Genomic DNA, 24,638 nt, shown 5'->3' with positions numbered 1-24,638 from the left:
GTAATAACACTTGCACCTCGTGGATATGGAGACAGGTTGCCACAAGTGACTACTCGTTGCGCCCTCTGGAGTGGGAATAGTCATTTTTACCCTTCGCTAACCAACACTTTCCCTTCTGTTGCACTCACTGGAGTGGGAATAGTAATTTCTTCCCTTATGCTATTCAACACTTTCCCTACTGTTGCATTCTCTGAAGTGGGAATAGTAATTTTTACCTTTATGCTATCCAACAATTTTCCTACTGTTGCACTCAATGGAGTACAAAATGTAAGTTAAAAAATGTATACCTATTTTAACAATTCATTTTATAATATAAGGTTTTTATTTTTAGATTTTGTGTTATAGGTGTAGGTGTATGTATATATATATATATATATATATTTTTTTAATATATTTATAATATTTAAAACAAAATTAAAGTTATTAGTTTCTTATTAGTTTTGAAGTAAATATACATTTATATATAACATTTTATACATGTATGTTTAAAGTTTTTAAAATTAAATTTGTTTATTATATTTTTTCAATGTACATTACATCTAAGTAATGTTTAAAAAGTAAAAAAAAATATTTAACATTATTTTTTCATATATAAAATAACGATATTTTTTAAATCGATATTTTTACATCTATATTATTTTTTTCATATTTTAGTCATTTACATTATAAAGATAGGATGTCGATATTTTGACTATCAATATTTTTGCATCGATATTTGTGTAGGTAGATATTTTTGTATTCGATATTATGTCATTGATTCCATAATTTTGGTAATTATCCTCCAAAAAATCTCTTGGTGCAGGACAGGGTTCCAGCAGGGCAGTCCTTTTCCTTCTTGTAGTTTTCAGGCAGGGATCTGGGTTGCTAGGCAGCTCTCATATTTTAATCCAGTGTTCCTGGGTGACAAGCAGGGGGGCACCCCGACCAATGGAGTACAGGCTGACACCCAGAAGTATGACAACTTTCTCCAAAGTGTGGCATATTCTTGTCCCGGAAAGCACTATTCCTTTGAAATCCAAAATGGACAATGTTTCTCCTGTAGTTTAGGATCTAGCTAAGCCAACCTACTGACGTGGCTAAGTTTCCCTAACACTCCACCTCCAGCCAGTCAGCTAATTCAATTGCTGGGGCTCCTGTCTGGCTGGGGGTGCAGGATGTGGGTGTGAGCCTCTGTCCTGTCCTAACTATCACTCTTTCTTCAAGGACCAGTTTGGCTACCCAGCCCCCTTCCTGTCGTTTGCTCTGCAGCTTGCAGCTCTCCTTCCACCAGATGCCCTTTGTCTCTATGCAGGCACTTCACACCACATCAGAACATATTGACTCAGCCTGCCAAAGGCTGGCCATTTAGGAGAGGCTGCTGGAAGGCTGGATTTTAGCACATCAGAAAAGCAAATTTTATAACTTATTTTCTGTAATAGTTATAATGAATACAACCTTGTCATGTTGTTGGATTTATTCTAACTATCATTTTTATACTTTGAATCATGTTTTCAGCTCACATCTATCAATAGTAATACTTTATTAAAGTATTCCCATGTCAGCCTTTTTAGCCCATGTGCTACAATGGGGAAACATTTAACTAGCTATTTTTCCCTCACCAGGGCACATAAAACATTTTTTATAATGCCCCTGCTTATAGATACAAGGTACCCTACCACTGGGGCACCTAGGGGTGACATATGTAAAAAGTAAGGTAGTTTGACACTTTGGAAGTACCTTTAATTTTGAAGTCGAATTTGCATATAATTTACTTTTAAAAGCAGCTTGCTAAAGTAGTGTGTATCTTGTTCAATACAAGGGAAAAGGTAATAGCAAAATCATTAGATAAGTAGTTATTTTTATTCAATGAAACCGAGATATTAATTCATATTTACAAATCTGCGCGTAAGAAATCTGAACTTTGTGTGGCATTTATTTCTGTAGTTATGCTTTTTAAGCTCAAAGGAGGTCAATTAAGGAGTAGAGGCGTATGCCCTAGTTAGTCTATAACACCCACAACCAGGCAGCACTTTCTCAAACAAATGTAGTATCCTAGATGTGACGGAGTTCACATTTAGGGAGCTAGATTTTACATTGAACAGTAAGTCATGAGCATCTATCCTTAGAATTAGGGCTGGATTTAGGGCAGTGCGACTGGTGCGGCCGCACTGGTCGCTGACCTGGGGAGGGGGCTCTGACTTCAGGGGACAGCGCTGTGTTGAGCAATAACTTACAATGTAAAAACACCTGTGACAGAGTTCCTTGTGCCTCCAGCTTTCACATAGCAATAAAAATGTCAAGATAACTCTTATGATATATGTTCCTGCAAGAGGGAGTCAGAGTTTTGTCTCTAGTGGCAGTTTTGCTGTGCCATAAAGTAGCGCAGAGGGTCAATATGCCCTCTCTTTCACTATCTATTCCTAATGTTGCTAAAAAGGCTCCTTATCACTTCCCCTTCCATAGCACTACCCACTGTAAAACCCTCATTTTTTGGTAGTGGCTCTGTGCTTTGTAGCAAGGTTTGTGCTATAGCTGTCAATGTAGACACTGTAGACATTCAGACAAGCACACGGTTAAAACATAAAAGAAAATGAAAGATGTAATGTTTGACCCTAATGTTTGTAACTATGAGCACTGTAAATGTGACCCTTTGGGCCCCATGACGTCCGCCCGCCACCGTAACGGTAAACGGGACCGACTGCCAGAGGTGTGGCGGTTCCGCTAGGCCTATTAGGATGCGACTGCCACCATGGCGGTCGCATCATGCATATTTAACATTGCCGCGGGCGGTGCTGTAAGCAGCACCCGCCGTAATGCAAAATGTGCATTATTATGGCAAGGGACCGCACGGCAGACAATCGTAACGATTGCCTGTGTGCAGAAAAGCGGCGGATGGTCTTTCCGTCCGCCGCTGTGTACCCACCCTTGTAAAAGGGTGGGGGTAAATGGCGGGCGGGGAAAGATGTTGGGCAGATCACCACTGCCGGTCATGCGGTGGCCATCTGCCCGACATCATAATGGCCCTCTTTGTCTTTCTGCGCCCAGGTCATTTAAGTCCAGCTACAGCCTCACCTGCAAAAGACATTTTACCTTTATAACTGCCTTGCAAAAATATGGTGGGTTGAAATTCATCGTGCATTGTGTATTCATGCTTTGTTTGATGTTTTGTTTTCTTTTAAAAACAAAATAAAAATATTTACAAAAATAAATAAAACATAAAAGAAATAAATAGAAGAATGCAAGTAGATGTGTACACATTACATTTTGGCATGGAATCTGGTTTTGCAGGAGACATATCTCTGGACCTGAGCTTGATTCACTCCATATATGCTGGTCCAGGTAAAGGTTCCTCCAACTACAATCGTCCAGAAGGTGTGTCTCTGTAAAGGCTGAGGGTCGAAGCTAAATGCAAGATGGACAAACACAGTTTAATATTTCAAGTTGATGGTTTATCTTTAAAGTGCTAAAAGGCATTTATACATTTTTCCAACTAGCCTGGGGATTATTTGTTCATCATCTCATGTTACCAAATTGTGCTGCTTATGGACAGAAAAGCAAAAATGTACTGGTTCCATTATAACTACAGATTTAATGTAACACAGAAAAGTTATTTAAGTGTATGACCAAAACAATATTTGAAAGTATCAAGACTTGGGGAAAACATATCAGACCACTTTCTTCGTTACCAATACTGCCATGAAGCACAAGACAGCTAGTCCTTAAAGGGCCATCTGGAAAATGTGGTCACAATTGATCTCAAAACCTAAGCAGATATCATCAAACAATGGAACATTGTGGAATGCCTATTGCCGGTAAGTGTTAGCAATGTAAGACTGTGTAAAGAGAATTCATTTTTTTACTACACTAGGTCAATGTAAGCACTGAGAGAGCCAATAGGTGGGACTTGCATTTTGAGTGCTGCCACAAACACTAAAAAAAGACTGCTGCAGTGGAATACAAATTATAAAAAAATTCTGCTCTCTGTATACAACACTTCTATGACAAAGAATGTATTGTGTGACAATTCAATGTACTTTGAGGTGTAACATAGTCTCTGATGCACTGTAATACAATCACTCCAAAGGAGGTGGAATGATACACCAAACAGCCTATTACACAGGTGAGAGTGAAATACTCCTTTGGAAGTAGCCAATGCCCACTCAACGTGCACTTTGAAGAGCCAACAACAATAGGTTGGGCACACAGCAGCTCTGTCAAGCCAAACCTAAAGCACCTCTTGAACAAGAACAGACTTTGGAAACTGCAGCACAATGTTGATTATGTTTTTTATTTAGCACTAGCCTACCCATCGCGCATTGCTGTGATCTCAGAAGAAAGGAAATTCAAGGAAACTCGTTATCATAACATTACATTTACATTGTGTCATTGTTATTGAAACTTATTCATTTTATTTTTGAAAACATTTCTAAGTGTGGCTTGAGCAGTGCGTCCTCGATTGGCTTCCAATCTTGATTCTGGTTGCTCTCCTGTTTCATTCAAACGGGCTTGAGCAGTGCGTAATTGATTGTTTTCCAATCTTGATTCTCATTGCTCTCCTGTTTCATTCAAGCAGACTTGAGTAGTGCGTAATCGATCATTCTTGATTCTCGTTGCTTGTTCGTTTGAGAAGAAGGGGCTTGAGCAGTGCGTTCTCGATCGGCTTCCAATCTTGATTCTCTTTGCTCGTTCGTTTGAGAATTACGGGCTTGAGCAGTTTGTATTCGAACAGCTTCTACTCTTGCTTCCCGTTGCTCGTCTGTTTCTGAAGCTCATAATGCCTTTTTCTTTCGTGCTTCTGATGTAGATTGACCAATCGATTTCTGTTTGGGGGTCATAATTGTCGACGATGCTTGCAAATTCGCTGTCTATTTCAGTATTCAAAAGATTATGACGGCCCTGGGGGGGGCGATTTTTATTTAAAAAATTGACAGAAACCTTCGCGGGAGTGTACTCAACAACCTCCCAAAGTTTCATGGCGATCGGATGAATGATGTAGTAATGCATAAAGGACAAACAGACAAACATTGTGCTTTGTTGATGGTCATTGCAAAAGCGAGTCGCACCGTAAACTGTAAATGTTCAGTATTGGAAAGATTATGAGGGCCCTGGGGGGACAGGGGGCCAATATTTAACACATTTTTCTTTTTTCTTTTTTTTTGCCAGAAACCTTCGTAGGAGTGTACTCAACAACTTTTAACGATTTATTATTTATTTGTTTATTTATTTATTTATTAATTTTGTTGCCAGAAACCTTTGCAGGAGTGTACTCAACAACTTCCCAAAGTTTCATGGCGATCGGATGAATGGTGTAGTAATGCATAAAGGACAAACAGACATACTTTCGTTTTTTATATATATAGATTGTCATCATGGTCCCTAGGGATTCATCTGTCATTAGAGCATTGCTGGAAATCAAAATTAAAATACAAATGTGTGTATGATCTGTGACTTTCTCATTTGAATATTTAAATAATTGGGAAAATGTCTTTGCACCTAACTCATAATACCAATACGTGTTGATGAAAAATAAAATGCTTGCCCTGACTGTTAACAATTTGCATATGTGGTGTTGAGTGTCAACTCAAGTGTTGTTGTCTTAGTAAAATACTTGAATGATAGAGATAAAAAAGTGTGCAGGTCCAGGCAGGTCCATGTGCCGCTAGCAGTTACAGGGAGGCCTCTGAAGCGTGTTGTGTCCCAGCAACTCACACAGGAGGTCAGACAACAGATCTTTGAAGTCACTCTTGGTAGCCTTGGATTAAGGCTGGTGCTAATAAAATCTACCAACGAGATTAGAGAGGCCTTGGACCAGGGTGGGGCAGGGTGGGGCAGCCATACTCATTATGTTGGACCTCTCGGCCGCTTTTGATACGGTCCATCATAAAGTTTTCGATGGACCGTCCATCGGTGGTCGAAGTACATGGTAAGGCTTGTGACCTCCTGAAATCATCCCTGCCAAATAGAACACAAACAGTGGATCTTGGCAGGGACAGCTCTAAGCCTTTCTCTCTCCCTTGTAGAGTCCCTCAGGGCTCTTTGCTTAGCCCTACATTGTTTAATGTTTACATTGCTCCATTGTCACCTTTAATTAGATCATTTGGCTTCCAGCTGACCTCATATGCCGATGATACACAAATTATGTTATCTATTAAAAAAAGCATTGAGGCAGAGACTGGTGCAAACTGCCACAACTGCATGCAGGCCATTGCTGCATGGATGACGTCAAACTGCCTTAAACTGAACGCAGGGAAAACTGAGGTTATCATCTTTGGGAACTCGGCCCGTCTGTGGACACCGGAATGGTGGCCAGATACAATGGGCATACTCCCAATTCTGGTGGATAGGGCAAATAACCTCGGAGTGATTGTGGACTCGAAACTGGCTTATTGCCATCAAGTCAGTAGGGTCGTCTCCTCCTGTTTTTTTATCCTGCGCATCTTGTGCAAGATCAAATGTTTCCTCTCAGAAGACAGTATGAAAATAGCAGTCATGGCACTCATTCTCTCACGTCTGGATTATTGCAACGCTCTCTTCATTAACATCCAGAAGGGACAATTGGAAAGACTCCAGATGGTGCAGAATGCGGCAGCCAGACTACTTGCAGGGATTCCTAAGTTTGCCTCGGTTAGGGCACAACTTAGAGCCCTTTACTGGCTCCCTGTTAAATCTCGGATTCAGTTTAAGGCTTTGTGTTTGGTGTTTAAAGCCCTTACTGGCACCGGTCCTGATTTTTTGAAGCAATCTTTTCAATGGTATGTCCCGCGAAGAGCACTTCGTTCCATGCAAGCCAAACAAGTTTCCCTCCCCCGCATCGCGAAACAGAGCTGGGGCGGAAGGAGTTTTTGATATTGTGCCGCTAAAGCATTGAACAGTCTTCCTTTTTCCTAAAGGAGCTCGACAGAACTGCTCCTGTTTCGAAAAGGATTAAAAACATGGCTTTTTGGATAAATTGCTCCTGCCCATCGCGCTAGTCATAATTTCTCTTAGATGGTAGTGTACAGCGCCAGGACACCCTTGGGTAGCAGAGCGCTTTAAAAATCCTATTAACATTAACATTAACATATTAACAAAGGCAAGGTCGTCTAATCTTCCTTCTTCAAACAACTAGGCCATCCTGCAAGCAGCAGGATAGTTCTCTGGGAGCAGGAAAGTCTTTCTTCTGAAACTTCCAGATTATTATTATTATTATTATTATTAATCGGGTTTTATAAAGCGCAAACAACCCGGAGGCCTCGTAGCGCAGATGTCCAGAAGTGTTCTGATGAGTGGCTCTGGAGGGCCAATATTTATACCTGGTGTCAGCCTTTGCGTGGGGGATTCCCTGACCTAATATGGTTCTGGAAAGTTCTTTCCCATTCCCTGGTGAAGGCTCCAAACTCTCTCTCTGGGGGTGACAAAAGACAGGTCAGACCTGGGACCAGGTTCCTTTGTGTGTGCTGTGGGCAAAGTACTTTGAAGTGTAAACAGGGCTCTATACAGCCCCTCCCCAGTCATCCTGCAGGTTGGCCTATCCTGTCCACACCTAATCCCCTTTAGTCTCACTGTTTGAAAGCAATATATAAGCACCAACAGCAGAGTCAGTCACAGTAATGTGACCCAGGACACTGCCAGAAGGCACAGTTGGTTGTGACAAGAAAATGCCATCTTTCTGACAGTGGTGTTTTCAAAAGGGTAAATTAAAATCCTACGTCACCATTTTAAATGAGCATTGTTTTGAGTTTTAACAACATATCTCTACCTGCTCACAAATTAAAGTTAGCACTTATGAAAGATAAAAAGGTAACCTAGTGTTAATAGATCAAAGACATACTTACAACAGTGCAAAATGGCTTTAGGAGTCTTTCACACCCGTATGTCCTACTTTTTATATACAATGCACCCTGACCTATTAACTTTTAGAGCATATATTAGGGGTAACTTATAAGTATTGTAAAAGAAGGTTTAGCCCAGGCAAAAGGATTTATTTTGCACAATGACTGTGGCTGCCCAGTAGTAGCATTCAATTTACTATAGACTTATAAGTAAATTAAATGTGCCAATTTTACTATGTTTAGGAAAAGACAGCACAAGTACTTTACCAGTGGTTAGCAGGGAAAAGTGCACAGATTCTTAAAAGCCAACAACAATGGTTTCAGCAAAGGAAGGCAGAAATCTGAGACGGTCGGTCCCACAGAACGGGCCAGGTCAAACAGTTTACATGATTTGAGAGGATAACCTCCAAATACAAAATAGGTCTAAATGCTGGAGAACTTACATTTGCCTTTTAACAGACCCCTAACAGCTTGAAACATGTCAGTAAATTATGATTGAAGGCCTTAATTTCCTTGGAGGACCATACTGGCACAAATATTGTTGGACTCATTTAAAACACATTTGAGAATGTTATAGTTTCCCTTAACTGCAACCAAATGACAGAAAGAATTGGCAGAACTAAAATATCTTGAGGCTAGATAGGCACAGTTCGAGCATGACCAATAATACTATAATGTACATAAATCAGTATTTGAAAAGAAACATTGCAGTCAATCTCATCTCTTTTTAAAACAGCTTTATGATGATGAAACATGTTTTTATGAAAGTTCTTTTTTATGGGCCACTGTACATTCTAGAAGTTCAATTCATCTTGATTAAGTTGCTGTTTTTTTATCTGCATTCATGTACGTTCTGAATAATGTACAGTAGCATTGTTTCGGAAGCATGAACCACTTTGTGAAGATCCCTTTTATGCATGTTGTATACTTTTTAGGTCTCGGCCTAGAGACGCGCTGAAAGCGCGTTCTCAGCAGAGAATTATTGCAATTGTTTCAGTCTCCAAAGCCGACAAAAGGAGACAAGAGCTGGGCACGCGCCCAGCATTCTCAATGGGAGAGGTGTGACAAGTGCTGGCCACGCGCGGATTCAGTCGTGCGCTCGCTCAGTGCGCCAGCCTGCCCGCCGCACGCCGATCACTGCTCTCTTCCTGGCCGGCATCGCAAAGTTTGGCAAGGCAGTGAGGGGACCGAGAGGTAGGTGCTTGTTCAGAATGTTATGTCCTCTAATTGCATGGACTTGCGGGAGTGTTTGCAGTGTAAAGTACCGGAATGGCGGGAGCAAAGAATGATGTCAGATGTGCTTTGAAGGATTCTGCTAATGTACACAGAACATTCAGTACAGTCTGCTCTCGGAGCGTGCACGTTACTGATCACCTATTCTTTATTGGACACCATGTGTTTTTTTAAATTCAACCCACCAAGATAAACGTGTCTATTCTCTTCTAGAAAAGAGTTTTAACCGTGACCAGTGTAAAATTAATCAGTAGCCTTGCCTGCTTTCAGAGTAGTGAGTAGTGAGTGCAGAGTGGTGAGTAGTGAGTGCAGAGTGGTGAGTGCAGAGAGGTGAGTGCAGAGTGGTGAATGCAGAGAGGTGAGTGCAGAGTAGTGAGTGCAGAGTAGTGAGTGCAGAGTAGTGAGTGCAGAGTGGTGAGTAGTGAGTGGTGAGTGCAGAGTGGTGAGTGCAGAGTGGTGAGTGCAGAGTGGTGAGTAGTGAGTGCAGAGTAGTGAGTGCAGAGTAGTGAGTAGTGAGTGCAGAGTAGTGAGTAGTGAGTGCAGCGTAGTGAGTGCAGAGTAGTGAGTAGTGAGTGCAGAGTAGTGAGTGCAGAGTAGTGAGTAGTGAGTAGTGAGTGCAGAGTAGTGAGTAGTGAGTGCAGAGTAGTGAGTGCAGAGTAGTGAGTGCAGAGTAGTGAGTGCAGAGTAGTGAGTAGTGAGTGCAGAGTAGTGAGTAGTGAGTGCAGAGTAGTGAGTGCAAAGTAGTGAGTAGTGAGTGCAGAGTAGTGAGTGCAGAATAGTGAGTGCAGAGTAGTGAGTGCAGGGTAGTGAGTAGTGAGTGCAGAGTAGTGAGTAGTGAGTGGTGAGTGCAGAGTAGTGAGTAGTGAGTAGTGAGTGCAGAGTAGTGAGTAGTGAGTGCAGAGTAGTGAGTAGTGAGTGCAGAGTAGTGAGTGCAAAGTAGTGAGTAGTGAGTGCAGAGTAGTGAGTGCAGAGTAGTGAGTGCAGAGTAGTGAGTAGTGAGTAGTGCGTGCAGAGTAGTGAGTAGTGTGTGCAGAGTAGTGAGTGAGTGCAGAGTAGTGAGTGAGTGCAGAGTAGTGCGTGCAGAGTAGTGAGTGAGTGCAGAGTAGTGCATGCAGAGTAGTGAGTAGTGAGTGAGTGCAGAGTAGTGCGTGCAGAGTAGTGAGTAGTGAGTGAGTGCAGAGTAGTGCGTGCAGAGTAGTGAGTAGTGAGTGCAGAGTAGTGAGTAGTGAGTAGTGAGTGCAGAGTAGTGAGTAGTGAGTAGTGAGTGCAGAGTAGTGAGTAGTGAGTGAGTGCAGAGTAGTGAGTAGTGAGTGCAGAGTAGTGAGTAGTGAGTAGTGAGTGCAGAGTAGTGAGTAGTGAGTGCAGAGTAGTGAGTGCAGAGTAGTGAGTGCAGCGTAGTGAGTAGTGCGTGCAGAGTAGTGAGTGAGTGCAGAGTAGTGAGTAGTGAGTGAGTGCAGAGTAGTGAGTAGTGAGTGCAGAGTAGTGAGTAGTGAGTGCAGAGTAGTGAGTAGTGAGTGGTGAGTAGTGAGTGCAGAGTAGTGAGTGCAGAGTAGTGAGTGCAGAGTAGTGAGTAGTGAGTGCAGAGTAGTGAGTAGTGAGTGCAGAGTAGTGAGTGCAGAGTAGTGAGTGCAGAGTAGTGAGTAGTGAGTAGTGAGTGCAGAGTAGTGAGTAGTGAGTGCAGAGTAGTGAGTAGTGAGTAGTGAGTGCAGAGTAGTGAGTAGTGAGTAGTGCGTGCAGAGTAGTGAGTAGTGAGTAGTGCATGCAGAGTAGTGAGTGAGTGCAGAGTAGTGAGTGGTGAGTGCAGAGTAGTGAGTAGTGAGTGAGTGCAGAGTAGTGAGTGCAGAGTAGTGAGTAGTGAGTGCAGAGTAGTGAGTAGTGAGTGCAGAGAAGTGAGTAGTGAGTGCAGAGTAGTGAGTAGTGAGTGCAGAGTAGTGAGTGCAGAGTAGTGAGTGCAGAGTAGTGAGTGCAGAGTAGTGAGTAGTGAGTGCAGAGTAGTGAGTGCAGAGTTGTGAGTGCAGAGTAGTGAGTAGTGCGTGCAGAGTAGTGAGTAGTGAGTGAGTGCAGAGTAGTGAGTAGTGAGTGCAGAGTAGTGAGTGCAGAGTAGTGAGTAGTGAGTGAGTGCAGAGTAGTGAGTAGTGAGTGCAGAGTAGTGAGTAGTGAGTGAGTGCAGAGTAGTGTGTAGTGAGTGCAGAGTAGTGAGTAGTGAGTGAGTGCAGAGTAGTGAGTAGTGAGTGCAGAGTAGTGAGTAGTGAGTGCAGAGTAGTGAGTGCAGAGTAGTGAGTGCAGAGTAGTGAGTAGTGAGTGAGTGCAGAGTAGTGAGTGCAGAGTAGTGAGTAGTGAGTGAGTGCAGAGTCGTGAGTGCAGAGTGGTGAGTGAGTGCAGAGTAGTGAGTAGTGAGTAGTGAGTGAGTGCAGAGTAGTGAGTGCAGAGTAGTGAGTGCAGAGTAGTGAGTGCAGAGTAGTGAGTGCAGAGTAGTGAGTGTAGAGTAATGAGTAGTGAGTGCAGAGTAGTGAGTGGTGAGTGCAGATAGTGAGTGGTGAGTGCAGAGTAGTGAGTGGTGAGTGCAGAGTAGTGAGTGCAGAGTAGTGAGTGCAGAGTAGTGAGTGCAGAGTAGTGAGTGCAGAGTGCAGAGTAGTGAGTGGTGAGTGCAGAGTAGTGAGTAGTGAGTGCAGAGTGGTGAGTGCAGAGTGGTGAGTGCAGAGTGGTGAGTAGTGAGTGCAGAGTGGTGAATGCAGAGTGGTGAGTGGTGAGTGCAGAGTAGTGAGTGGTGAGTGCAGAGTAGTGAGTGGTGAGTGCAGAGTAGTGAGTGGTGAGTGCAGAGTAGTGAGTGCAGAGTAGTGAGTGCAAAGTAGTGAGTGCAGAGTAGTGAGTGCAGAGTGCAGATAGTGAGTGGTGAGTGCAGATAGTGAGTGGTGAGTGCAGAGTAGTGAGTGCAGAGTAGTGAGTGCAGAGTAGTGAGTGGTGAGTGCAGATAGTGAGTGGTGAGTGCGGAGTAGTGAGTGGTGAGTGCAGAGTAGTGAGTGGTGAGTGCAGAGTAGTGAGTGCAGAGTAGTGAGTGCAGAGTAGTGAGTGCAGAGTGCAGAGTAGTGAGTGGTGAGTGCAGAGTAGTGAGTGGTGAGTGCAGAGTAGTGAGTGGTGAGTGCAGATAGTGAGTGGTGAGTGCAGAGTAGTGAGTGGTGAGTAGTGAGTGAGTGCAGAGTAGTGAGTGAGTGCAGAGTAGTGAGTGCAGAGTAGTGAGTGCAGAGTAGTGAGTAGTGAGTGAGTGCAGAGTAGTGAGTGCAGAGTAGTGAGTGGTGAGTGCATAGTAGTGAGTGCAGAGTAGTGAGTGCAGAGTGCAGAGTAGTGAGTGGTGAGTGCAGAGTAGTGAGTAGTGAGTGCAGAGTGGTGAGTGCAGAGTGGTGAGTGGTGAGTGCAGAGTAGTGAGTAGTGAGTGCAGAGTGGTGAGTGCAGAGTTGTGAGTGGTGAGTGCAGAGTAGTGAGTGGTGAGTGCAGAGTAGTGAGTGGTGAGTGCAGAGTAGTGAGTGCAGAGTAGTGAGTGCAGAGTAGTGAGTGCAGACTAGTGAGTGCAGAGTGCAGATAGTGAGTGGTGAGTGCAGATAGTGAGTGGTGAGTGCAGAGTAGTGAGTGCAGAGTAGTGAGTGCAGAGTAGTGAGTGGTGAGTGCAGATAGTGAGTGGTGAGTGCAGAGTAGTGAGTGATGAGTGCAGAGTAGTGAGTGGTGAGTGCAGAGTAGTGAGTGCAGAGTAGTGAGTGCAGAGTAGTGAGTGCAGAATGCAGAGTAGTGAGTGGTGAGTGCAGAGTAGTGAGTAGTGCGTGCAGAGTAGTGAGTGGTGAGTGCAGAGTAGTGAGTGCAGATAGTGAGTGGTGAGTGCAGAGTAGTGAGTGGTGAGTAGTGAGTGAGTGCAGAGTAGTGAGTGAGTGCAGAGTAGTGAGTGCAGAGTAGTGAGTGCAGAGTAGTGAGTAGTGAGTGAGTGCAGAGTAGTGAGTGCAGAGTAGTGAGTGGTGAGTGCAGAGTAGTGAGTGGTGAGTGCAGAGTGGTGAGTGCAGTGTAGTGAGTGCAGAGTGCAGAGTAGTGAGTGGTGAGTGCAGAGTGAACAATTCCAATCCAAACCACATAATTCCATTACACACCACATGCATACACTCCATAATACATGGGTAAAAGACATTGCCATTTACAATGCCATTAGCTCTAACTCAAATAAATCCGAGACCTATTGCATTTCCAATGCTTGTTTACATTGTATTTGTATATTATGACAGATGGTGTACAAGGAACTATTGCGGCTTTACTCTGGATGTTTTATATATTATTAATAATCTGTACTTTTATGGTTGCATGGCAACTGACTAAAGTTTTTCATTGATTGGTTGATATTCAAAAAGAGGATGACAAGTTAGGCAAGCTGCATGCCTGGAAGCCACTATCATGTAATACTTAAAAGTAGGTTAAGAAAGTTGTTAACATTGATTCTGGTGAAGCACTGAAGACTTCAGAGAAGAAGACATTTTTGTAATTCTATCTTCATTCACTAAGCAAGTACTCCACCCTCAAGCTTATAAGGCAGAACAGTTTTACAAAATGTTAAAGTTGATAAGATTACAGAAGAAGACAGTTTTTCTTTAATTGCAAAGGTCACTATAGGGGTCGATATGGAGGTAGTGTAATCAGACTTCAAGTCTCTCCTTTCAGCTAAGACCCCCAGAGAACAATCAATTATGTAAATTGTTTGGGCCTGAGCTTGTGTCCTAGATCATGATTCTGTTACAATCACAGAATATAACTAAAACAAGTTATTAAGATATTATCTAACAGGTTGACCAGTATAATTCACAAAGTCATTCACTTTGATCAAGCTGGGTCTATCCATCACAGGCCGGTATCTTCCAATAGGTATTATCTTTCATAGGTAATGGATTTTTGCAAAAATTCTACTCTTCAGTAGCTTTACTCTTTCTAAATGCTGAATAGGCAGTTAACCTGTTGAGCTGGGAATTTCTGGAATCAATATTAAGAAAGGCACCAAGTTCCCTAAAAATGGCTTTCCTAAATGCTCAGGTAAAGGTGATTGATTGATTGTGACCCAAAGGACCATTGACGTGATGAGTAATAACTAACCCAATGGAGGCAAACAGGTAAATGCATTAATTATTCAATTTTGCCCATGCTGCCATATTGTAAAGTATTTTCAGCTTTGTGTATTGATTTGGGTGTTTTTAGTATTTGAATCAACATAGCATGCTTGACTGAGGCAGGAACTTCACTGATGCATGATTTTGAAATTACTACAAATGAAAAATATTACACCCTATAATAAAAGCCTCAATTTTCTTACGTTTTGGGCATGAATTCAGAAAAGAGCCAGAAAAGTGCCTGTTTTTCAAAGGCATATCTTTCATATGGTGTCACAATTTACAAAGAAACAAGGATGTTGTAGTATCTCAATACCCTTAACTCTGTTGAAATAGAAAAATATGTTACTTCTCTTTGTTTATAGACAGGTAATGTGCCTCACAGTTATTATATTTGATGGAATACAAAACTTACTTCCAAAAGTTTAATCTTCCACCTTCGTAAGAATCGTCAATTATGCGTTGAATCCCTCCCTGAACCACCACAGCCCTTGCAATAACAGCTACACATCCAGCCACCATGATTACTATCTGAAACACATCAGTCCAAACGACAGCTTTCAAGCCACCCTATAAAAAAGAAAATATTTTAAGTTATCATAAGTGTTCATGAATCAATTCATCTTTGCAGAAGAGGTTATTATTGTGGTATTGTTTTCAGCTTGCCTTCACAGCATATGTTGCATGCAAATGTTGTAGAAAGCAAACTACTAACAAGCTAGAAAGATGGCTTACAACATTAATGTGCAGGGCACAGGGTTGCAATCTGGCATTGCTAACTCCGCCTTCCCTCATTCTGAGGTTGTGAAATGGAGTATTATAAAATTGGCAGCAGTGTTATATGTAGCTATACACAACAACAATAGCAATACCTCTTTTTGCACTTTGTGAGACTAACGCTATATGCCTATCACATTAGACTGAACAAGAACGTGAAAATGTTTTGAGAGAATTAACCAGTGATTATTAATACCACTGTTTATTTATAAAATGAATTATAAAAAAACATTTTACTTCTGTATGTATTCTCAGGCATTTTCTAAATGATCCAGAAGAGGAGAAGGTTGAATAAAGCCATATTTGCGAATGATATGTTCTGCAAAACAGACCATATTTAAAATCTAAGAAGGTATATACTTTTAACCTGACTTACACTTGAGATTATTAAAGTTGTCAACAATGGCAAATTCCAATTTTCTAAGGTCATTTTCCATGATGTATTTTAAGTTTAAAACATTTAATTAAGAATGATTACATTTTTATATCTATATTTTTATGTTAGCAAAATACTTCATCCTTTTTCATTAATAGTATCAAATACATAAAATAAAATGCAATGACAACTTATACATGTTACCAGAACTAATTTTAGGAAACAAAATAGTGGGAATATTAAAATAGCCAACTGGAAATATTTTGTGTGTGTTCTCCTAGCCTACCATACAAGATGTGCAGCATTTTAGCTTTTAAGGTACCCCTATAAAACTGGAGTATTTTTTATACTTGCTGATTTAATTGTAATTATATTTGATGAATGATGATTCTGATGATTATTAGGAATAAATATAATTTTTCACCTATTGTTTATACATGGTCAACCATGCGTAACCGTTGTTTCATTTTCTTTTATAAAATGCAATTGACTAGGGCAGTGGTTTTTAACCTATGGTCCGGGGACCCATGAGGGTCCGCGACAACTATTAAGGAGATCCACGACAGCTTTTAAAATTGATGTGGCATATTAGTAATATTATATGTTATGAACATAATATTAATATATTAAAAATAATAAAGTGTATGTAAATAAAGACTTGAAAATTTTAAAACGTTAAGTAAATGTGCAAGGAATTTGCAACTGAAGACTAAAAATGAAGTTGCTGTCCTCAGATTGATTCATGGGAGCAGAGCAGATGCTTCAAACAGAATACAGTATGGAAGATAGGTGGTCTCAGTTGAATGTAGAAAAGCCACAACCTCCCAATAAAAATTAGCATTTCGATTTTTTTACACTTGTTTGTGAATTAAATAAATATTTAATCATTCGTGTATTTGTTTAATGAATGTTTGTTTCTGTAATTTTGTATATTGTTTTGAAGTTCACATCATTGAAATTCCTTATGCTGGGCTCCCCATCTTCTAATAATGACTCAGTGTGGCTTCCGGGATTCCAATAATGATTCAGGGGGTTTCCCTGGATTTCACAGAAATCAAAAGATTATGTATCACTAGACTAAAATATTCCCCTCAGCGAGGTGAAAATATGAATCATAATGGCTTTGTAGCATGCTTCAAACATGTTTGACAAGATCATTCAGTACCCAGCATCAGATTTGTGAGATAATAGAGCCCCACAAAATTTCTGGAGGGGTAGCCAAGATCTCAAAATACATCTAGGGTCTTTTCTACACTATACACTTTAGAGCACTAAGTTAAAAAAAAAATCAAAAGAATCTACTTCTATAATAAGAAGATTACAGTGTAATCTACTTTTCCCTGAGAAATACCCTGGAAGGATCTGCAATAAGTGTCTTCATGCAGTCCATCATCAAACAGGCTAATACGGGTTCAACCTGACATATAGTAAGAATCTAACAGAAGTAATACATACATCATTGCTGAAGCCACTCGTGCTGCCAAACAATCGTTATCTGGTAGTGGTTTCCCGTACCTCACTGGATCAATTGGGTTATTCAGAGACTTCAACAGATATGATAAAATTGCTACAGACAGAATGTAATCTAGAACATTGGATTTAATTTCACATGATAACAGCCTCCCTGCCTGGTAAATCGGGAGTCCTAAGAGGCTTCTGCAAGCATTCCCAATCAAAGTAGCTTAGATATTGATGTCTAATGTCTTTATCTGCCAAGGATCTCAAGTCTTTCATTGGTAGAAGAAGATAAATTTTTAGGCCTTGCATACAACTGTTTGCTGGTAAACAGACCTATTGTATTCACCCCTTGCTCATGATTCCTTTACATTCTTGTTTATCGCAGTTCTCTGCTACTGATTTGATGGCTTTCTTCCCTATTCTTCTGTTTGTCCTGCCCAAGGACAAGTGCCTGCTTGCTCCTACAACTGGCCTCTTTGTTCCTCTACCACACGACCACCAGCATTGGTGGGCGACCATCATTGAGTGGTTCTATTCTAAAATAGCCGCTCTGTGTATGCATGCAAACATGCACATCAGATAACAGGATGCTTTTTGTTTTATTGTAAACATGCACAGGCACAGCGGCCATCCTAGAATATTTATTCTTAGCACTAAAACAAAAAGCATTCGGAGATTGTTGCTTCACATGGGCAGCATGACCATCTTGGGAAGGATTATGTTTTATGTTTTTTTTTTTTTAAACCCTTCTTAGCTAGTCACCTTGCCTTCACATGCATGCACAGTGGCTATCTTATGGGTATTTTATTTGTTTTTAAGAAATCACACTATTTGATGGGTTCAAGTGTGCGCTTGCATCAATTACCATTATCTTCAAATGTATTTTTTTTAAAAGCACCCATCTTGGAAAGCATATACTAAAACGTGTTCCAAGAAGCTATTATGAAGCCAATGTTTCTGTTCTCAATGTCAATGGCAAGGTCTGTTGGCTTTGCCAATGCTTGGTCTAACTGTAGTGACGCAACAAAGTGCACATTCAGGGTACGTTGCATGAATAATGCTGAATCTGGATATGCTGATGCAGACTCTTAATTATATATAAATTTGTATTCACCTGGGGAGAATCAATGTAATTCCTTCTATTTACATCATATCCTTCTTTTATCTTGTTGTATACCTTTCTGCTTCAGTGTCTAAGAAAATATTTACATTTTTCTTGTTAACAAAAAAATGGATAAAGCACACTGAAAAATCAATTATGTTTCAGGTAATTTAGTAACATACCAGTGCACAATAGAAAGTACAAACTGCTCCGGTTAAAACCACTGCTCCCCAAAGATTAAATCCCGTCACTGTAAAATAGAAAACATGAAAGTTTAAAAAAAATTTTATTGACATAGCATGTTTTTTTTTATATTAGAGTTTTATATAGCATGAACTTAACCCGAAGGTATCAGAGCACTTTACATCAACATACAGGGTCATATATCGCAAACTTGATCTGAAGGTATCAGACCACTTTACATCAGCACCAGTTATATATCAGACAGACGCATACATTTTTGGAAGGTATGGGGACAGTAAGTGATTTGCCCAGAATCACAAGATGTTGAGCGTCCCTGCCAAGTCTTGAACCCGGTTCTCCAGCTTCGAGGTCGACCGCTCTAGCCGTTAGGCCACACCCTCCCCCTAAGTTAGTATACTACACTTGAAAGATGTGTTGTATTTCCATACATGACATACATATTTCCATACAGAACAAACTTTGTAAATGCCAATAGGTATTGCTTTATTGTGTTGTGCCCTGCACTCACCAAAGGTGCATTCACATAACATGTAGTTAAACAGACCCATATCTCAACATGCAATCATACAAGAATGTCACACACCCTGAACTCACAAACCACATAGGTGGCACTCATACACCTTGCACCCACTACTCACACTTCACTTACCCTGTAGTCGAACACCAGGTACCTTGTATTCTTACTCACCAACTGCTCACCCTGCACCCAGACACTACTCACCTTGCAGTCATACACTGCTCATTCACCGGACCATTAAAACACCACTTATGGTGACTGCTTACCATTCACTTACCACTTCTTACTGGTACACACACACCTCTCACTCTGCCCTCACACACTACTCACTCTACAACTACCACTTATCCTGCAAACTCATTTACCTGTCAACCTGCACTAGCCCATCTCATCCTGTACAGACCTGTCTGCTGACATACCTCTAAACCTGCACTCACTCACCACTAATGCACCATTCACACTAACTACTCACCTGACTCACATACCACTCAACCAGCACACTCACACATTTCTCACCATGCACTCAAACACTGCTCCACCTGCACACAGACGCCATTCGCCCTGCGCTCAAGACACAGCTCACCATGCACTCAAGAAACCACTCATCCTGCACTTAATACACCACTAGCACACCTTTCACCCCGCACTCACACACTTATCACCATGCAGTCACATTGCTCACCCTACACTCATACTCCTTACATACTTATCACCCTGCACTTGCACATTAACACACCTCTTATGTGGTCCACTCACCCTTCACTTCCACACCCTGCATCCTGGGTACCTACCTCTCACTCTGCACACTCACACACTGCTCAGCAGGCATACTCTCTGCTCACACTGGCTACACTATGTTGATCACAAATGATCACACACCACTCATCCAGCACACAAACACTCACTTTGAACTTACATACTACTCACCCCTCATTCAGACACCACTCAATCAGCACTCAGAACCCTGGCATACTGCACACTCACCCTTTAGTAAGACATTGCTCACCCAGCACTCATACACTTCTCACATGAATTTCACCTTGTACTCATATCCCACTCACCTTGCAATCTCACGTAATTCACTTTGCACTCACACATGACTCACTATGCACTCACAAACCACTTACCTTACACCCATACATCACTCACCCTGCACTCAGACATCACTCACCCTACATTCACACACCACTTATACCGTTCTCACACCACACACTATCTTTACAGGCCACTCTCTCCGCTCACAGATACACCATTCACCATGCACACATACAGCGCACACCCTGCAAACACACACTGCTCACCTATCACTGTTACACATTTCCCACAATGCAAAACAATCACATTGCGCTCAGGCACTGCCCACCTGGCACACTCACACACCTTTCACTCTGCACACTCACCCTGCACTGACATTGCCTAACCTCCACACAGTCACTCAGCATGCTATATTCACACACTGCTCACTCTGCACTCCCATAACTCTCACCCTGCACTCATGCACCTCTCACCATCCTTCACATTCCTTACAATGCTCCCATACCTCTAAATGCTCACACACCTCTCAACCTGCACTCTCACCACAAACACTGACCGCTTATCGTGCACTCACACACCTTTTACCCAAGCCCACTCACACCTTACAGTCGCCACAAGGTAGTTATTGTCTGCTTGTCAATAGACGCAGCATTTTTAGGTTTGCTAATAACTTTGGCCCCGTTTAATGAATCTTCATGAAACTCCCCCCCCCCCCATCCCCCCCCCAAAAAAGCTAATCCTCCTCAGTTCCTTCCTGGTATGTTTCTGGGTGATACGTTGGGGGCGAAGAAAAAAGGAGGGTCCCAAAACACAAAATCCCCATGCATTTTCCATAGACTTATTTAAGACATGTTACAGCAAAAACTGCTGAACGGAATTACACCAAATTTGCTAGGAAGCTAGGTTGTTGGCTGCAGATTGTGCTTTTAGTGATTTGGTGTAAATCTGTTCAGTACTTTTTAAGCTATTAAGGTAAAAAAATTATTGCATATTTTGGCAGTTGGGCTTGCGAGTCTCGAAGACTCTTGTTGGAGCATCAGTTTAAAAATAGAACATTCTGATTGACCCAGGGACCACTATTTCCCTTTGTCCATCTTACTCCGATGGGAGTCAGACTCCCAAAAGAGCAAGTGCGCTGATCGGCTGCCAGCAACCTGAGGAAATGTTACTGGCACCCATTACAGAACTTGGGGACTTAGTCTCCTGTCCTGAAGTTCTTAAAAAATAAATATATATATATATATATATATATATATATATATATATATATATATATATATATATATATATATATATATATATATATATATATATATATATATATATATATATATATATATATATATATATATATATATATATATATATATATATATATATATATATATATATATATATATATATATATATATACAGGGCACTGTACAGATACCCCAACCCCCTGGACCACATGAGGGACCTAAAGGGACCACCAATGAATCAAAATAAGGAAAAGAAAATAGCAAAAAATGCAGTAATACTGCAAGACTCTTGAGAGTTCAGGAAAAAGAAATGACAGTGGACTGCATTTATTCATGCCCTCCCCCCAAGTCTCCAGAGGCACTGGGTAACCCATCCCTGAGACCAAAAACAATTTGTATGGGGTGGGGGTTCATGCAGACCCCCTCCCCTAGCCTCAAAAGGTCATGGGAAGCCCACTCCCTGGGTGATTCCTATTAAGGCATAGTAGTACCTGCAGCATTACAGGCAGGGAAACCTGTGTTTGCTGTTGCTTGGCAGGAGCATTTTAAAATCTCCAGTCAAACAGGAGCAAACACCAAATGCACTCACAGCTGGCAGGAGCTTCAAAAATGCTCCCACCCGCTGAAAGCAGATTTTACATCTGTTTCTCCGCCCGCATTGATGCGGTCATGGAAACAGATCGAAATATCGCTACCGCCCACAGGGAGCAGCATTATTAGCTGTTCCCTGTGGGTGGGAGCAATGATGAAGGATGGTTACCACTGGATGCGGGTAACCACTGAGGGCCTCCAACGACAGTGTGGGTGGTGCCATGGATGGACAACAGGGCACCCACATTTAAGGTGTCGGGCTCTGGGGATGGGGTCCCCGGGGCTTAAGTTGGCCCAGAGATGGGGTCACATGCCCCCTCCCCTTCACAATTATGCCGGGCCCCTGGTGATGGGGTCCCCAGGACCAAAATTGGCCTGGGGTGGGGAGCTGTGTGCCTCCTCCCCCTAATATTAACGCCAGGCCCGGTGGATGGGGTCTCCGTGGCATAAATTGGTTTGGAAAGGGGGGCCATGCGCCTACCTCCCCCTTCTTAATAGTGCCGGGCCCCGGGAGATGGGTTCTTCGGGCCCTAAATTGGCCCCGAAGGGGAGCCATGTGCCACCCTCCCCCAAACAAACATGGCGGGCCCTGGGGTCCCTGGGGCCAAATCAGCCCAGGAAGCGGGCCGCGTGCCTCCCTCTCCCCAAAAATGCACTGGTCCCTGGGAGAAGGGGTCCCCGGGCCGGGGGGTTGCATTTACATATGGTAATTAGGTATTACTTTGCAGTAAAAAAACTAGAAATTCATTGAAAAAACAAAGCTTAAAGTGACATTACAGTTAGGTGTGATAAAAGGATCTGGGTTTTTTCTCTGTTGACCAAAATATATAAATGTGCTAAATATAAATTGTTTCAAAGATTTTCCATTAAAAATCTTTTCGATTTGCTAGTGTAACAGCACAGCACTATTATACAACAAACTGTTGACCCCTTCCTGTTTATAAGATAAATTGGATAAAAAATCATAATTAGTGTATCATCAGTGCAAAATAAAGTGCTGTCAGGAGGCAAGCAGCTAATATAGACGTCTGCAGCCCCTCATCCACGTTAAGTCCAAAATGCTCTTTACTATCGAGTTCCAGAAGGAACCGGGTTTCCAGCTTATGGAGTACTCTTTCCATGTCCTTTCTTCTTATGTTCTTAGGGATCTGAGCTAAGTAGCCATACTTAAGCATGAATGGTCACCCTTATGGAATTTCTCAAAATGCCTCGAGACGGGGTGCTCCCAACCCCCTTCTGTTTAATAGGCTCCCTTGAGCAAGCAAGCTGACGAGCTTTGGAGACACACTTGTTTTCCTGTTAATAGTACTGAGACCTGTGAAGACTTTGGCTGCATTTTCAGCAACCGCAGATGAAATCTTTTTTTGTTCTCTACTGATGAAGGTTGAAATCCAGAATCACATGTCTAGAGATATACAGCACTATCTGCACCAACTCTGGTGAAAACTACAGTTAATTTTGAAGTTAGCACTAATTGTGTACTGCATTTATCATAATGAAAAGAGGCAAACTGCTGGAATGTGAGGCAGTGTGCTCCCAACCCCCCATCTGGTTAAAAAGCTCCTGTGAGCCACCAACAACAAAAGCTTTGGAGAAGCACATGTGCGCCTATGAGTGGTATCATAATCTGTGGAGATTCTGGCAGCCTTTCCAGGAACCCCAGATGAAATTTCGCTGCTCTCTTCTGATAAAGGACGAAATCCAGAAACACATATGTGTCTAGAGATGTACAGCACTAACTGCTCCAAATTTGGTGAAAACCTACAGTTAACCCCTTCCCTGCGGGGCATATTTCCCCGCTGTGCTGGGGGGAGGGGGCGCGTGCAGCGCCCCGGTGCTCATGACGAGCTCAGCTCGTCATGAGCCACGGTGGTCATCACCACACCCGTTTCTTTAGAACGCTCGCACAGCAGGGGAATTTGCCCAGCGTGCGAGCGTTCTAACGGTCATGAAGAGCTCAGCTCGTCATGAGCACACGAGCACCGTGGCTCATGACGAGATCAGGTGTTAATTTTGAAGTAAACCCTAATTGTGTACTGCATTTACCATTATGCAAAGGGGCGAACTGTGCTGGGCTGTGAAGTAGTGTGCTCCCAACCACCTTTCTATTTAAAAAGCTCCCTTGAGCTAGCATGCTGAGAAGCTTTCAAGATGCATATATGTGCATGTGAGTGGTACTGTGACCCATGACGATTTTAGCAGCATTACCAGCAACCCCAGATGAAAGGTGGCTGCTATCTACTAATGAAGGACAAAATCCAGAAACACATATGTGTCTAGAGATATACAGCACTAGCTGCACTAACTTTGGTGAAAAACGACAGTTAATTTTGAAGTAAGCACTAATTGTGTACTGCATTAATCCATATTGCAAAGGAGGGAATTGTGCTAGGATGTGAGACAGTGTGCTCCCAAACCCCATTCTACTCATTTTACTTATCAACAGCAATCGACATGATACACCATGGAAAGATCCTAAAAATGCTTTCATGAAGAATGGGAATTGAGGGCACTGTCACGAAGTAGCTCCAATTCATCATCACTTCCAGATCACAATTTTGAAAATGGACAGATTCAGATTGCACTGCCTCCGGCTTTCTTACGGTGTACTTTAAAGATCTATCCTATTAGCTCTTCTATTCAACTTCGACATGGAGGCTCTTGGTCCTTTGGTTCACTTGGAAGAAATGTCAATTAATCATTTCCCCAATGTTCTCCAAATATGCCTCAAAATATTGGATCCCTCAGACATCTCAACCCATAGATTTTTTAATGAAAACCTAAAAAAATGAAAGAGCACTATCTTCCTTAAACCACACTAAAACTGAATTCCTCGTGCTTCACTCACATAAACCTTCTCCCCCAATTTTTCTCTGGCTCCAGAATCATACTGACATGAGTTTCACACCAACATCTTTAGGATTCACCCGTAGCCTGCGCAAATCCAACTTCACCTCCTTAGGAAAATTAGGAAAATCAACTCCTCCCACCCACCGAAGATCTTACAACTGTTTTTCAAGCCTTACAACTGTTTTTCAAGCCTTACAACTGTTTTTCAAGCCTTAGTACTGTCTTGTCTCGAAGCAGAAATGCAATACTTGCATGCCTCGTCACAACTAATATCCCTCTTAACAGGGCCATCCTACAAATGGCCATTCACCTTGTGCAAGTTGCAAAAATAA

The 24,638-nt window shown here is 42.0% G+C and overlaps 1 protein-coding gene across 1 annotated transcript in view; it reads right to left on the bottom strand.

Moving 5' to 3' along the window:
* Positions 1 to 24,638, bottom strand: part of LOC147750804 (sodium-coupled monocarboxylate transporter 1-like) — a 366,759-nt gene that overhangs the window by 243,447 nt on the left and 98,674 nt on the right. The window contains exons 4-6 of the mRNA XM_086936978.1: positions 18,051 to 18,118; positions 14,571 to 14,725; positions 3,241 to 3,381 (exon numbers count right to left, since the gene is read on the bottom strand). Coding sequence (XP_086793104.1) covers positions 3,241 to 3,381; positions 14,571 to 14,725; positions 18,051 to 18,118 — 364 coding nt within the window. The remainder of the gene's footprint in view (positions 1 to 3,240; positions 3,382 to 14,570; positions 14,726 to 18,050; positions 18,119 to 24,638) is intronic.

Source organism: Lissotriton vulgaris, chromosome 1_1 (genome assembly GCF_964263255.1).
Source record: "Lissotriton vulgaris chromosome 1_1, aLisVul1.2, whole genome shotgun sequence".
Taxonomy (NCBI): Eukaryota; Metazoa; Chordata; class Amphibia; order Caudata; family Salamandridae; genus Lissotriton; species Lissotriton vulgaris.
This window is presented reverse-complemented; position numbering and strand designations above follow the sequence as displayed.